Source organism: Palaemon carinicauda, chromosome 45 (assembly GCF_036898095.1).
Source record: "Palaemon carinicauda isolate YSFRI2023 chromosome 45, ASM3689809v2, whole genome shotgun sequence".
In the NCBI taxonomy this organism is placed as follows: Eukaryota; Metazoa; Arthropoda; class Malacostraca; order Decapoda; family Palaemonidae; genus Palaemon; species Palaemon carinicauda.
In genome coordinates, this window is record NC_090769.1 from 8,121,818 (window position 1) to 8,139,317 (window position 17,500).

The 17,500-nt window shown below is 32.1% G+C and overlaps 1 protein-coding gene across 1 annotated transcript in view; it reads left to right on the forward strand.

Annotated features, from left to right (window-relative positions):
- The window catches only part of LOC137634943 (calcitonin gene-related peptide type 1 receptor-like), a 223,676-nt gene that overhangs the window by 175,943 nt on the left and 30,233 nt on the right, over positions 1-17,500 (forward strand). Inside the window, 1 exon segment of the mRNA XM_068367506.1 lies at positions 2,564-2,690. Coding sequence (XP_068223607.1) covers positions 2,564-2,690 — 127 coding nt within the window.

Below are 17,500 nucleotides of genomic sequence, written 5' to 3' on the forward strand. Positions count from 1 at the left end.
ACTATCCAATAACGCTCTTAAACGTTCTGCTGTATAATCAGTTTTATATTACGATTGATTCCATATACATTCTCTTGTTATTTTCATTTCCAATTTGAATATACGCTTAATTTTTTCCCTTTAAATTAAAAAAAAAAAAAAAAAATATTTCAGTCATATGGACCTTAGAGCGGACCGAACAGAACTAATACTTTTTCCTTGCGTAATATGAGGCTAATTGGATTCCCTCCTTTTCTGTTTTTGAAATTTTGATTCAATACTTTTTTTCGTTTTGCCGTTTTCCCTCGGGGAATCATAGATGTCTACTACTTTTCTTTAACTTTTTTTCTATTTCTTGGGGGTTCGTCCAAATCACATAACGTTGAGAGAGTTTTCCATAAAGTGAGGAAAATGTGCTATTGAATTTCAATCGTTTTATCAGTGGCACGTGTGCAGGATTTGACATAGATGTTGCATCTGGTTTTAGGTGAAACGGGACGGAATTTAAGACTTTTTTAAAGTTGTGTGGTTACTATAGGTTAGATTTTTGTCCTGGAACAATTTGGAATACCATTTCATCATATATAACTATTAATATAGGTTATATTTTTGTCTTGGAACAATTTGGAATACCATTTCATCATATATAACTATTAATATAGGTTATATTTTTGTCTACGAACAAATTGGAATACCATTTCATCATATATAACTATTAATATAGGTTATATTTTTGTCTACGAACAAATTGGAATACCATTTCCTCATAAATAACTATTAATATCGGTTGGAATTTTGTCTACGAACAATTTGTAATACCATTTCATCATATATAACTATTAGAATAGGTTATATTTTTGTCTACAAACAATTTGGAATACCATTTCATCATATATAACTATTAATATAGGTTATATTTTTGTCTACAAACAATTTGGAATACCATTTCATCATATATGGTTAGATTTTTGTCTTGGAACAATTTGAAATATCATTTCATCATATATAACTATTAATATAGATTATATTTTTGTCTACGAACAAATTGGAATACCATTTCATCACATATAACTATTAATATAGGTTATAATTTTGTCTACGAACAATTTGTAATACCATTTCATCATATATAACTATTAGAATAGGTTATATTTTTGTCTACAAACAATTTGGAATACCATTTCATCATATATGGTTAGATTTTTTGTCTTTGAACAATTTGAAATATCATTTCATCATATATAACTATTAATATAGGTTAGATTTTTGTCTAGGAACAATTTGGAATACCACTTCATCATATATAACTATCAATATAGGTTTGATTTTTGTCATGGAACAATTCATATCATTTCATCATATATAACTCTACATTAAATTCCAAAGAGATGGTTTGCTAACATATGCTTTGATGGAAGTCTGTTAGGATTTTACGATAATGCAATATTTATTACCAATAGCATCGTAAATATTATTGACACAATTACTTTCGGAATTTCTAATTTTCTTTTTGTTTTTCTTATGAAAATTTGCATTCGTTTTTATTAAGTTTTATATTTATGGTTTTCACTTACTATTATTAAAGAAAACACGTTAGATTAATCACTTGGCCATCACAAACCTCTCTCTCTCTCTCTCTCTCTCTCTCTCTCTCTCTCTCTCTCTCTCTCTCGTAGAGATAGTTAATTGAGAACATGACCCTTATTCTGTGCCCTTATAGGGGGTGAACAAAAGTATGCAAGGAATGAGGAAGAACATGATAGATGAAAAGCAATAATACGTATCCGGGTGATAAAATGTAGCGGGGTTAATTTTTAAACAATCGGATCAGAATAAAAAATAATAATAATAATAATAATAATAATAATAATAATAATAATAATAATAATAATAATAATAATAATAATAATAGGAGCATCAAAGAAGAATTTCGTCATTTACTGCTTTTTATACCTTGATGAAAACCAAGATAGGAATTTAGGAAGTTATACATTTTCATTACAAACCAACTAACTATTATGATATTGAATGTTGTGTTATGCAGTTTTTAATTAAAGATTATTTTCCTTTTTTCTCATAGCTTCATTTTTGATTGGTAATATTCAATTCCTTTTTTTTAAAAAATACAATCAGGTAAAACAACAATTGAAAACCATATTTTTATTCTCAATTAAATAGACTATTTTACAGTTCTGGTTTCGTGCTTATACCGTCTATCCTAATGTAGATTGATTAAGAAAAAAAAATAATCGCCATAAATAACCTAATATCTATATCCCTTAAATAATAAAACACTATTTTCTAGCTATATATATATATATATATATATATATATATCTTGTCACGTTTTTAGGGAAGAGAGAGTAGTTCTACATTTATGATAGGGGGTACCTCAAGAGGTACACTCGGAAACTACACTCTCCCACAAATTGCCGAACCCTTAGGTTGTAGTTAGGAAAGGGGGAGAAAGTAGGAAGGGGGTTGAATCTCTGCGTGTGTGCGTATGCGTATCTATCTAAATACTTAACCATAATTTTTGACGGGTCGCCTACATTAGTATATACTAATTTCTCTTTTTCTTTAGTTCGCTGCAGTGTACTCGCATCCGTCTCCACAAGAACCTGTTCGTCAGTTTCATCCTGAACAACGTTCTTTGGATCGCTTGGTACATGGAGGTGGCCAGCAAACCCAACATCGTTCTCAACAACGAGGTACGTTCATGTCATCCGTCATCTACGTCTTGTCTCCATGTCTTTTGTCCTTAAATTCTAATAGAATACTAAGTCTAATGGGTAGCTAGGATTATTTTTTCAAGTAGGCAGAGGAAGGAACAGAGAGACGATCTGAACGGATGCAAGCACCCTTATTATTGAAAAAATAAAAATTGAGGGACCCTATTTTCAAAAAAAAAAAAATAAATTAATAAATAAAAAGTCTTTGAATTCTAATGGAATACTAAGGATGTTTTTTTTATTTTTCTTTATGAAATTACACTTCTTGTTAAAAGGAAAATTATGTTCTTCATCTAATTCCAAATTTCATGTATTTTTCTGGTCCCTCTCCTACAAAAAAAAAAAAAAAAAAAAAAAATACCTATAGTCAATTCTTTTTAGTGAGGCAGATCTGCACCGATTCACAGGGGTACCCTTTTAGCTCGGATAAGTCTCCTGATCGCTGACTGGTTGGACAAGATGATACTAAGCAATCAGATAGCAGAAACATTTCCGAGCTAAAATGGCACCGCTGCGAGTCAGTGCAAATGCGCCCTATTAAAAAAAAAAAAAAAAAAAAAAAACATGAGTATAGGAGCATTTATCTTGTTTTCAAGTATCAAATGCTGTTTTATGTGTGCGCGTGCTGAGAGAGAGAGAGAGAGAGAGAGAGAGAGAGAGAGAGAGAGAGAGAGAGATTTCCACACATAAACCACCCGATATAAGATAATGAATCATGAATCCATGATTTTAATACTGGATAAGAACATTTTTGTCCCAGATAAATTGCTTCTCAATTATGCGCTATCAATTTTTATCTCTTATAAGATTGACTCTGAGAATTTAACCCTTTCGGTCATGTGCCTTTTCTTTGAATATTTCATCGGTAAATTCTAAATGTATTAATTCATATTACGCAAATTTAAATAGTTATGAATCTTAAAACAGATATTTATAGGCAATACTAATGATATAATTTTGAAAATTGAATTAAGCTTCGTTGCATAAAATCTCAGTGAATTAAAATATTTGTTCTTATTTTTTTTCTTTATTATTATTATTATTATTATTATTATTATTATTATTATTATTACTTGCTAAGCTAAAACCGTAGTTGGAAAAGTAGGATGCTATAAGCCCAGGGCCCCAACAGGGAAAATAGCCCATTGAGGAAAGGAAACGAGGCAGAATAAAATATTCTTAAATGAGTAACAAAATAAAAATAAATATTTCCTATATAAACTTTAAAAACTTTAACAAAATAAGAGGAAGAGGAATTAGAAAGAATAGTGTGCCTGAGTGTACCCTCAAACAAGAGAACTCTAACCCAATGAAATCCTTTCTTAATCCACGATCATTGATGCGTCACATGCTTTCATCTATAATGATGTTAATATTTTAGTTATTGTTACTTTTTTATTTATTCCCAGAGACAATATATATATATATTTTTTTATTTAGCTATTTGGTTCTTAATAATAGTATTTATCATTGATTGTAAAATATAGTTAGAATAATCATGAAATATGAGCAAAAATTTAGGCATGCAGTCACTGAGCGACGATTCTTCTAAGCAAACTGTCATTAATGGTAATACTCGTATATTTCCGAATCCCAGGCATCATAGGCCCTCAAATGAAGAAAAGATTAAATATAGGTCATGAGAAAATTAACAAATAATGACCCCCAATGAAAACATGAACAAATGGTAGTCGAGACCTCCACCACGGCAGCTTATTTCTCGAAACCAGCGTGCATTTCCAAGAATCAATTAATCATTTCCATCTCTTTACATAACAATTTAAGATCCATGAAAGTTTCAGTACTTTACGATTAAAATTGTGACCGTATGGTTAATAACCGGATTTTTACCTTTTTTTTTTACCTTGACCTTGAAATGAACCTTGACCTTCGACCTTACCATGTATCAATTGGCGTGGACTTTCATACATTCAAATATGAACCAAGTTTGAAGTCTCAGTGACAACGATGTACAAACTTATAGCTGATACGGGAATGGACATTTTGTTTGACCGTGAGCTATACCTTTGACCTTAACCTTTCAAAATTTTAACTTTTCCATCTTTTTTCATAACAATTAATCTCTGCATGTTTCATTACTCTACGACTAAAATTGTGGCCAGGCTGTTCACAAACACACACACACAAACCTCATTCCAACTTCCTTGGCGAAGGTAAAAATACTATAAAACCTATCTTACCGGCAAATGACACCACCTCATTCGCGTATTTCACTCTGATTACATTTACTGTATATATATCCATCAACATTTGCAGTGCCCCTCATCCGGTTTAACATTTCATGATTTATATGCGTTTCCGGTCCGATGCTTCCCGATGAAACCTCGACCACTTAATGCTATCCAATTTCACAGTGTGAAAATCCTGAAGATTCTCGGTTATCTCCTTTGAGTGATTTCCTGCTTGCTTGAATTTGCTGAAACGTTCCCTTTCATTTTGCCAACTTATTTCAAGGGCCTTTTGCTTAACCATTTCGTTGTTGCTGTTGTTGTTTGTCTATACAGTATATATATATATATATATATATAATATATATATATATATATATATATATATATATATATATATATATATATATATATGTGTGTGTGTGGTGTGTGTGTGTGTGTGTGTGTGTGTGTGTGTGTGTAAAACTGCTGCCTCCCTTCTTACAATTTGACAACTGGTTTCAGTCTATAAAATGAGAACTCAGCCAAATATTTCCATTCAATTTGAAAAGTGTTAAATGATAATTTATTAATCTACAAATCATATGCATATTTCATCTCGATCAATAAGATCAATAATAAAAAGATTCACTTCACGTAAATTTGACTCACTGATTCAAGACTTAACATTTAAAGTCAGGTTTTCTTAAATATTTTATTAACTAAAACATTTGAATCAACTTGTCCTGAAATCAGCTTGCTAGATGTGATACCTTTTGATCTTATTACTCACAAATAAAAAAGCTATTTTAAACTTATGAGGATGACTTTCATAAAGCACGAATAAGATAGAATTGGTCTAGAGGCCTTCAATCTCCAATAACTAATCAACTTAATTAACTTGCCCTATCTAAAACTCTGAATCAACTTCTATCCTGAGATCAACCTGCTAGATGTGATACCTTTTGATCTTATTACTCACAAAGAAAATAGTTATTTTAAACTTATGAGGATGACTTTCATAAACCACGAATAAGATATGAGTGGTCTAGAGGTCTTCTATCTCCAAGAATTAATTAACCCTTTGTCTAATGAGGTCGCTCCCCAAGAATTCTTTTTATTATATATATATAAAGAATGAAGCTCACTTTAATGTCACCGAGTCTCTATGCTTCTTGGAATCATTTTCATAAGAATATTTCAACGTACCAGATACCAGAAGTCGAACTAACATCAACTGGCGAATTTTTCTTCTTCACTAAATTTGATATTAAACTTTCGGACGATATTTTGATTCCTACATTTCGAATAAATGTATAGATTCGGATTTAAATCAATATTCCCTGAAGGACTCAGCTGCAGAGTATATTTGTTTTAGAAAATCTCATTTAACTAAAATCTTTATTCTATCTAGTTTTATTCGGAAAATAAATTTATGTACCTTTTATTGTTTCCTTTTTTATATATCCTCTAATGCTATTTTTTTATTCTCATAAAACGGGTAGTGACAATAAGAATATTTTCGAGCATAGTGTTTATAACTAGATTTTTTCGAACAATTGTCCATAACTATGAATTAAGAACAGTTTTTGACTCGAACAACTGATGACTTGAACATTGCTTTTCGAATAACTGGTACTGGCACCAAACAATATTCGACCAATTGTTTTCGAATAATTTTCCGGATACAATATAGTCAAGATTATTATGTTCTTCTCTCTCTCTCTGATATGTGAATATCTCTCTCTCTCTCCTCTCTCTCTCTCTCTCTCTCTCTCTCTCTCTCTCTCTCTCTCTCTCTCTCTCTCTTTATGTGGGTATTGTTAATAAAGAATACATATTACCGTGCATTCATGCAGGAATCTTTTCAAAAACAATTCCTCAAACCCGTAGTGTATTTTTCCATGTATTTTTTCCAATACATTTTTTGAATTTGGAAAGATATTGTATTTTATCTTTAATTCTTTGCATAATTACCTATGTGCATTTATCTTGTTTTTCAAGTTTCAAATGACTGACTTTGTTTTCCTCTCGGTTCAAAGATCCTCTTAGCTTCTTCCCTTACTTCCCCTGCCAATTAAGAAACTTAACTTGTTATACAATAACAAAATTTTTTAAGTCGTCCTAAAGTTTTTGTCATCTCAGGATACTTTCCTGCTAATGTCAGGAATATTCAGCAGGAGATGTCAGGGATTACTGAAGAAAGTTAACTTAGTTTTCAAAATGCCAGTTAAGTTCTTTTGCTTGAAAGGACACTCTGGCGCACAATTTTATCTTATTTCTTTCCCTCTTGTTTTTTTTTTAGTTTTCATAGTTTATACTTTATATGAAAGATCTAATTCAAGGCTGTTATTGTTCTTGGTATGATTCATTTTAATTATACATCACTTCTCTTGTAGTTTATTCATTTACTTATTTCATTTCATCACCGAGATATTTTTTCCTGTTGGAGCCCTTGGGCTTATTGCATTCTGCTTTTCCAACAAGAGTTCTAGCTGGTAATAATAATAATAATAATAATAATAATAATAATAATAATAATAATAATAATAATAATAATAATATCTTGCTTCATTAGCTAAAAGAGGGGATGAGTTTCATTTCTCATTAAGATTCACTGGAATCAATAATTCTTTACATAGTTTTTCAAGCGATAACTAATTTTTCTTTCTTTTGGTAAACGAAGTAGATTATGCAAGTAACAAAAAGATACCTGTTGGTAGGCCAAGTAATACTTAGTGTCTATTACCAATAATCTATTTAGAAATGTTGAATGATGTGAAGTAACTTGCAATGCAACAATGCGAAATACATTCTATCACGTGGGAATATGATTTTGAGAATATGTTTATAAAATAGTGGCATATCTAGAAAATAAATTCAGATTTATAGAAATTATAAATAAGGGAATAGAAGTATTAAACAATTCAAGCCGATGAAAAAATCTTAAAACTATAAACGAAAATATTTTTTACGAATATTAAGATTGAGAAAGACATTTGGCACACTATACAGTATATTAAATGTTTCCGAGATGTTCTTGTTCTATAGAAAAGAGAGAGAAAGTTCTTTTGCTGTTTTTAGATCAATATAATAGTCAGTTGTTTCGTTGTTCATTGGATTTCGAGTAAGGACTTGTGGTAACTTTCAATTAGTCATTTAACTGATGTGCGAATTAATATAGAAATCTCTCTCTCTCTCTCTCTCTCTCTCTCTCTCTCTCTCTCTCTCTCTCTCTCTCTCTCTCGAGTTCGAGAATAAGTTAGACAAGATCATAAAAACTCTCTAAACGTTTCAGACCAAATCGCTCTACCCACGAGCAAATGGAGTCTCCCCGGATGGACTAATAAGTCTTTGAGACATCCAAAATCCTTGTAACTCTCTCTATCTCTCTCTCTCTCTCTCTCTCTCTCTCTCTCTCTCTCTCTTCTCTCTCTCTCTCTCTCTCTCGAGTTCAAGAATAAGGTAAAGAAGATCATAAAAAAACTCTAAACTTTTAAAACTATTTCGCTCCATCCAACATCAAATGGAGTTTCCGCGGATGGACTAAAAAGTCTTTGAGATATCCAAAATCCTTGTAACTCCTTGAAACACACTCTCTCTCTCTCTCTCTCTCTCTCTCTCTCTCTCTCTCTCTCTCTCTCTCTCTCTCCTCTCTCTCTCTCTCTCTCGAGGTTCAAGAATAAGGTAAAGAAGATCATAAAAAAACTCTAAACTTTTAAACTAATTCGCTCCATCCATCATCAAATGGAGTTTCCGCGGATGGACTAAAAAGTCTTTGAGATATCCAAAATCCTTGTAACTCCTTGAAACACTCTCTCTCTCTCTCTCTCTCTCTCTCTCTCTCTCTCTCTCTCTCTCTCTCTCTCTCTCTCTCTCTCGAGTTCAAGAATAAGTTAGACAAGATCCTAAAAACTCTGTAAAACGTTCAGATCAAATCGTTCTACCCACGAGCAAAAGGAGTCTCCCCGGATGGACTAAATGTCTCTGAGATTTCTAAAATCCTTGTAACTCCTTGTAACACACACACACACACTCTCTCTCTCTCTCTCTCTCTCTCTCTCTCTCTCTCTCTCTCTCATCTCTCTCTCTCTCTCTCTCTCTCTCTCTCTCGACCGAGTTCAATATATCAAGTTAAATAAGATCATAAAAACTCCAAACATTTCAACTAATTCCCTCCAACCAAAAGCAAATGGAGTCTCCGTGGATCGGACTAAAAAGTCTTTTAGATAACCAAAATCTTTGTAACTCCATGAAACTCTCTCTCTCTCTCTCTCTCTCTCTCTCTCTCTCTCTCTCTCCTCTCTCTCTCTCTCTCTCTCTCTCTCTTTTACACAGAAAGAAACTCGTACACATGCAACAGCCCGAAGAGCCATATTTTGAAGGGGTTTGCGTACAGAAGGGGGCAATTGATGTAATAAAGACCTGTAAACTTGACGAGGAAAGCTAGGATAATGTAATAGAAGATGAGAAAAAAAATAATCAAGGGTGACGATAATTAATTTTATGATTTATGAGACGAGGGCAAAATACAGGGATAAGTCAGTGGTCAGTGAACTTGAATATATTAGAACGTAATTGCGTAGTAAGATGGAATGAAAATTTAATATCATACTTGAAGACAAAATACTTGAATGTCAAGATTTCTATAAAAAAAAAAAAAAATCAGATACAGAACGGAAGACAGGTTAGAATAAAGTTTGAGCGAAATTGAGGTAATTAAGTAAATATAAGTAGAATTGGGACCAAATTACTGAATATAGAAACTGGGCGTAATATATGGAAGTGTATTCAGACCTAAAATGGTATTAAGTAAATGGATCTCAGTATCAATGAGGACAGAGGGGAATACTTTTTTAATGAAACGCATTTATGGGACAATGAAGTGATTAGTTTCGAAACCTGTTGAATATTGAGGATAAAAGAGATGCAGGTGTAAATGAGTGTTAGATAGATATTAATACCCTCCAAAAAATAAGAATTAAAAGGGGGATACAATTGCAAAATAGGAAAATTGGAAACTAAACCTACTCCGATTTTCAATGGTCTCTAAAGGGCTTTCGGTTTTGAGACCATTCAAAGATTTATATAAAATCCGGAAATGAAACGCGTGAATTTCATTCACTGAAAGTTTCGCGCAAATCCTTGCATCCATTATTTTCAGAAATGTATTTGCTATATACTAAACATTTTATTATATTTTTAGGCCAAAACCAAATTACAAGTTCATTTGGAAATATCTTCTTTGTTCATTATTCAATTGTCTTTTTGGAATTTTTGGTCCCCACAGTTCATATTTTTCTAGAAGCCAAATTAAAAAAGAAAATAATGCATGCTTTATGGCACAAGCTTCTGACAGACATTTTGCTCCAAGCTGCTGCAATAACATACATAATGAGCCTCATTACGGAGAATCCTTAATATCCTACTCTCTCTCTCTCTCTCTCTCTCTCTCTCTCTCTCTCTCTCTTCTCTCTCTCTCTCTTCTCTCTCTCTCTCTACCTGCTGTATTGTTTTTATTTTTGTCTTTCCACTTTGTATGATCTACTAGTCTTCATCAATAACTAAATATGAGATTATTCCATACTCGGGTCATTTACTGCAACTGCATTTATATTGCATTCCATTTTAAAATAAATCTTTCCATTGAAAAGATGAAATGAAAAACAAATAGATATTAAGATTAAGTAAGATTCAATCAATTAAAGTTACAAGCGAAGCAAAACTGTAGACTTCGCATCATATTTTTCCAATCTCTAGACTTCCACAACTGGATACATTTCATAATGATATAATTCAAGTTAAGCTCTTAAATCTCAGGTGATGATTTTCGCTTTTTGGAGCCTTTGTAGTTCGTTGAGATAGCTGAATCTAAAATTTCTAAATTTATGCCTGAAAAAACCACACTTTAAAAACAAACAAGAACACCACGTAATCTAAGGTACCCCATCAAACCTATTATCTATATCGTTACCTACTTATCTACGGGGAGGGGGGGGGGGGTATGCCTCCTGCGACCCCCTTAGACTGCCATATCCTTAGCTTACCCTAAGACTAAATCTCAACTTGTGTTTGTTCCCCAACCGGCTTCACTACTGGCAAGACAACACTTGATCATATTTCTTAAATAGCGAAACTAGCTTCATAATATCGTCTTACACACAAAAATGAACGACTTCCCCATAAATAGAATCGATTTGACAAGTAATAAGAAAGCTTACGCCTCTCCCAACGAGCTACACATGAATGATATACATATGCAACACTAATTAGAATCATGTACCAATCCAGGTGAGATACTTGTATGTGAGGAAATAAGCTCATCATGTCTCGGATGAATTTTCGTCGTCAAATCTCCAGATCCCCCTGATTAAGAAAGCAATCTTCACGTGTCCTATTCCCATATGGAAAGTGGGACCTCAACCAGAATGTAATATTAATCCACATACAAAGCGTAGCGAACTAAGCCCATAGATTTTGAGCTTTGTCGACTACCTTCCTCCCGTACTTCCTGTTGATTTGCTTGGTTGTGATGGCCTATTGGAAACGTCCCTGCCTGGCTATCTGTCGAACTTAGGTTCGAGACCCGCTCAAGCTTGATAGTTTCTTGTAGTGTCTGTAGCCTCACTTGCTCTAATTTTGAAAGTCTTCATTTTCGGGATGATGTCAAATAATTCGGCGACACTGATAAAAATTAGCCGTTAAAAAACCAGGCGTTATCGTTTTAAAAACGGATATATTGACGTTAAGGAGTGATATTACCGTCACCAGACCGTAAAAGATAATAATAAAGTATAGTAAAATTACGTTCGCCTGTATTTTACTGAAATACGGTTGAGAACAGTATATCTTTGCGGAAAATTTCCGATTAAAATTACGGGTTTTTAACAGTGTACAGCTTATAGTACACATTTCCTTACTAGAACCAATAAAATTATATGTTAATTTTTACATAAATTTCTCTTAAATTCATCTCGAAATGTTCTGTGAGCTCTATACTGTCTACGTTGATCGAATGTGTTTTGAGGCAAACATTGACTTCGTTACATTATGATAAACGTTGCTGTCAATATATATAAATTGTAAGACCACATTTAATCTAGTCTTGTGAATGATAGTCACCTGAAGTCATAAAATTTTAATATTTTCTAACATCTGAAGTAATAATAGCCATAAAACGATTTTATTTTCGATTATATGCACACCGTTAGAAAAACGTAATTTCAATTGGAAATTCTCTGTAAAAAAATTACTGTTCTCAGTCGTAGTTCAGTAAAATACAGGCGACCATAATTTTTACCCTACGTTGTTATTATATTTTAAGGGCTGGTGGCGGTAATATCACTCCTTTACGTCAATATATCCCTTTTTAAAACAACTCCCTGGCAACATTTATTCAAGGATTTTTACTGTTTTTCATGGCAACTTTTCAACAATACGTTTTTTCGTGATTCATAATAATTATTAGTTAAACAAAATCTAAAGCCAAATAACTATCTCATTAAAACTTCATCTACCCAAAAAAAATCCGTCATTAATTTTTTCTCATCTGAAGTAATCTATCAATATAAATTTTTTTTTATTATATATTTTTATGAATATATATTCAATCAGCTAATTTGATTGCCTTATGGTAAAAGAATAATTCTTATGAGGTATTCATTTATGTAATAGTTTTCTGTATTAATTTGATTTAACAAAGTCGTCCCCCTTAGCTAGAATAAATACTTCATAGGAATTACTTTTATAAAGACAAACGTAATTTTAGAAGTTTGCTTCTCTTCATAAGTGTGTCATATTCTTTTCTTTAACAGAAATGAAATTAAATGGAAGGAAAAGTTAGCTATGATTAACAAAATCCGATTTGAATATCCGTTGGATAAATAAAAATGTATATGCGATAAGATCTCTCTCTCTCTCTCTCTCTCTCTCTCTCTCTCTCTCTCTCTCTCTCTCTCTCTCTCTCTCTCTTTGATATTAGTTTTTCAGGTTTATTTCCGCCTTTCAATCCAAAATTTATTAAAGCGGATGAAGACTCTTTATTGCAAATTTCAAAACCGTATTCGGTAACATTCTTTTTATTATTGGCTATGACATGAAATGTCTCTGATCTTTCTCCATTCAGTAATATTAAAATCTATATTTCTAAAGAATTAAAAGGGATGAGCAGCTGCTTATTTTTCTTACTATAGAAATTTGCAATTACTATAAAGAATTAATTTACTCTCTCTCTCTCTCTCTCTCTCTCTCTCTCTCTCTCTCTCTCTCTCTCTCTCTCTCTCTCTCTCTCTATATATATATATATATATATATATATATATATATATATATATATATATATATATATATATATATATATATGTGTGTGTGTGTGTATATATATATGTATATGTATGTGTATATGTATATGTATATATATATATACAATATAAATGCTCATATTTTGTTAGCAACTGTTAATGTATTTCAATTTCATTTGATTCTATTGTTGTTCGTAGCAAAGCACATGTATGGCAAACACTCGTAAGTAATCAAGTAAAATGAATTGGAGATCATACCATATAAATAGATTTTATAATGTTCATAAGAGAATCTAATTATCACTCATCTTTAAATATCTGGAATGAGAATCGTAAACCAATCTGAAAGCAATCCACAAATCTTGGTAACTGACATGAAATGTATAATTTTTTTCCTGTTTTTTATCCTTAACATTCAAAATAAGAGCTGATTTTCTAAACTCAGGTATATTTCTTATTCAAATGAACTCCGGTAGAATCCAGGACCCTAAAATATCAGTTGACACCAAAACCAGCTAACCCTTTTATGAAATATTTATTTTAATGTTGTTACTGTTCTTAAGATATTTTATATTAATTGTTAATTACTTTTCTTGTAGTTTCCTTATTTCCTTTCCTCACTGGGCTATTTTCCCTGTTGGAGCCCTAGGGCCTATAGCATTCTGCTTTTCCAACTAGGGTTGTATCTTAGCATGTAATAATAATAATAATAATAATAATAATATAATAATAATAATATCACCAGAGCAAGTTACTGAGAATTTTAATTCAGAGATTGTTTGCCGAAATGAAAGAGCAGCAAAGCGAAAAAAGTTGGCAATATAACAATATAAGAGATAAGGCTGCCAATACCACCAAGCTCGCTTTCACAACAAGCACGCCGGATTAAATGCTTGTGTTCCTAATTTGTTGATAAGGCGTTGAAAACAATTGAGCAACTACATTGCTGGTTTGGTAGTAAACCACGAGTATGTAGAGTTTGACAGTAAGATCATCATTGTTTTGTTTTTTGGCCAAAGGAATAGCTATTTATTCACTAACTGCGATGCTTGCATTTTCTGTTAATGTTTGTTTCCTAGGTTTGTTTGTGTTGGATATTCATTTAAGAAGGGAGAATATCAACTCTACTCACTTTAGGTGGGGATGTCCTGTATTTTAATTAGGAACACTTTTTATGTTTGGTGACATAGTATGTAGGTGATTTCGGGTTTTTAAATTATCATTATTGTCATCATTATCATTACTAGCTAAGCTACAACCATAGTTGGAAAAGCAGGATGCTATAAGTCCAAAGTCTCCAATAGGGAAAAATACCCCAGTGAGTAAAAGAAACAAGGAAATAAATAAACTACAAGAGAAGTGATAAACAATCAAAATGAAATATTTTAAGAACATTTACAGCATTAAATTATATCTTTCATATATAACATATAAAAACTACCCCAAAAACACAGAGGAAGAGAAACAAGATAGAATACTGTGTTCAAGTATACCCTTAAGCAAGAGAACTCTAACCCAAGACAGCGGAAGACCATGGTAGAAAGGCTATGGCACTATCAAAGATTATAAATAGTTTTTTTGATTTTTGAGTGTCCTCCTTGAAGACCTGCTTACCATTGCTAAAGAATCTCTTCTATCCTTACCAAGAGGAAAGTAGCCACTGAACCATGGCAGTGTAGTAGTTATCCCCTTGAGCGAAGAAGAATCGGTTGGTAATCTCAGTGGTGTCATGTGTATGAGGACAGAGGAGAATGTGGAAAAAATAACCAGAGAGAGGGATCCAATATAGTACCGTCTGGCCAGTTAAAGAACTCAATAAATCTCTAGCGGTAGCATTTCAAAGGGTGGCTGGTGCATTGGCCAACCTACTACCTATAAACCATGGGTAATAGCCGTATTGGATAGTGATCGTTATTAAAATTTCCATATTTCATGCCTGATTTTCCTCGTAAAGTATAAGGAAAGATAAAAATTCAATTTTTGTTATATTTAATACACCCACAAGGATCAAAGATCGTTATAATCATATTTCATGTAGAAGGCTGGCGCCCTCGTGAATACCTATATGTTTATTTTAATACTTGGCGTTTGAACATGCATATTTGTTGAAGGTTTTTGGCGTCAACATGATCTTCCTTGTTATAGATGTTTGACACATTGATGAGGCCTATTACTTCGGATATTTGCTTTTAAGGCCAGTACTCAGATGTGGATTTTCTGGGAATTACACGTCTATATTTAGTTGACACGTTCCCCCACTCCAGATTATTATTATCAAACTATTATTACTTCTTAAGCTACAACCCTAGTTGGAAAAGCAGGATGTTTCAAGTCCAAGGGCTCCAATAGGGAAATTAGCCCATTCAGGAAAGGATATAAAGAAACAAATAAAATAGTGTGCCTGACTGTACCCTCAACTAAGAGAACTTTAACCCAAGACAGTGGAAGACCATGGTACAGAGGCTATGGCACTACCCAAGATTAGAGAACAATGGTTTGATTTTGGAGTGCCCTTCTCTTAGATGAGGTGCTTACTATAGGTAGAGTCTCTTCTACTCTATTTGTCAAAAGCACCCTTTTAAGATATAATTTTGCAGCCATTTGTATGTGCAAATGTGACCTAATTTGCAAATAAATAGTCTATATAACCAAACACTTACTTGCAAAACGAAAACAATTGGAATGAGGAAATGCTTTTTTTTATTTCATACGCAGCAGGAGGTTTAAAGATTTGTAGGCTACTCATGAATGGCAGAGGCAAGGAACAGAGATAATGCCCTCGCTAGAATGACAGTGCAATAGAAACTGATCATATATACATATGATCAATCATCAGCACCAAAACCCTGTCTCCACCCAAGTTGGCTTAGGGTGGGACAGTCAATGGCAGGTTAACACAAGAGCATGATAAAAAAAAATGTTTACCCGGTTCCCTATGTTGCCTCTGATTAATAGCGGCTTTTAAACTAATAATTCATAACTTCATTATATCAAAATATATCTATGCTAATAACCACTTACATTAATTACAATCCCCACTCCGTTTAAGTGATTAAAAAAGTGGAACAAATTATTCAAATGCACTTCAGAAAAAAAAAATAAATCTTATAATAATGTTTTATCTTTCCAAATGACATTTTTATAGGTGGTAATTCACCAGTTGCTAAATAATGTCATTTATGTATTAACAAAATCCTTAATGATATTAAGCCGGTGCATCGCTCCATTAACTTTTGTGTTGAGCAAATTTTTCAAGTGGAAAACTAGATATTTCCTATCTTGATTACTTTAGTTTTAAATGGTAATTAATCTTTTGCAGCTTTTAGTTACGATAAATTTAAGCGGATGATTAAATGATATAAAGAAATAACTTTATCTGTTATCTTGTTGGTCTTTCTCTTTTTCCCCTATTACGTGTCCAATTTCTTATTGGATTAATGATATATTACTAATATCTCTCTCTCTCTCTCTCTCTCTCTCTCTCTCTCTCTCTCTCTCTCTCTCTCTCTCTCTCTCTCTCATTCTTCCTTTCTAATGGTAAACCACTTTATCAATTTCCACCAAATTTATAACCAACTGGGACACTTAATATCTGATTTTAAACCAATAAAGGTGTCCATATATAAATATAAGCAATGATATCCTTATAATCCAGCACTTGCTCTTTTTTTATAATTAAATCTTATTGAATATTTCAATCTAGTGTACGCGACCCGTCAAAAATGACGGTTAAATATTTAGATACACAAGCACACGCTCGCACATATTTAACCCTTCCCACCTCACCCCCATTCCTAACTACAACACGGCAGTTTGGGAAATTTGTGGGAGATTATGGTTTCCGAGTATACCACTCGGGGTACCACCTCTCACCAGGGTATGGCTACTTCATCTGGGGTACGGGGAGAGACCGAGTAGTCATACGTCTGACAATGCCGCTGAGCGTCACCGTATACTGTGTATATATATATATATATATATATATATATATATATATATATATATATATATATATATATATATATATGTGTGTGTGTGTGTGTGTGTGTGTATATGTATATATACATATAAATAAATAAATATATATATATATGTATATATATATATATGTATATATATATGTATATATATATATATATATATATATATATATATATATATATATATATGTATATATATGTACATATACATATAAATGTATATATATGTATATATATGTATATATACATATAAATGTATATATATGTATATATACATATATATAAATATATATATATATATATATATATATATATATATATATATATATATATATATATAT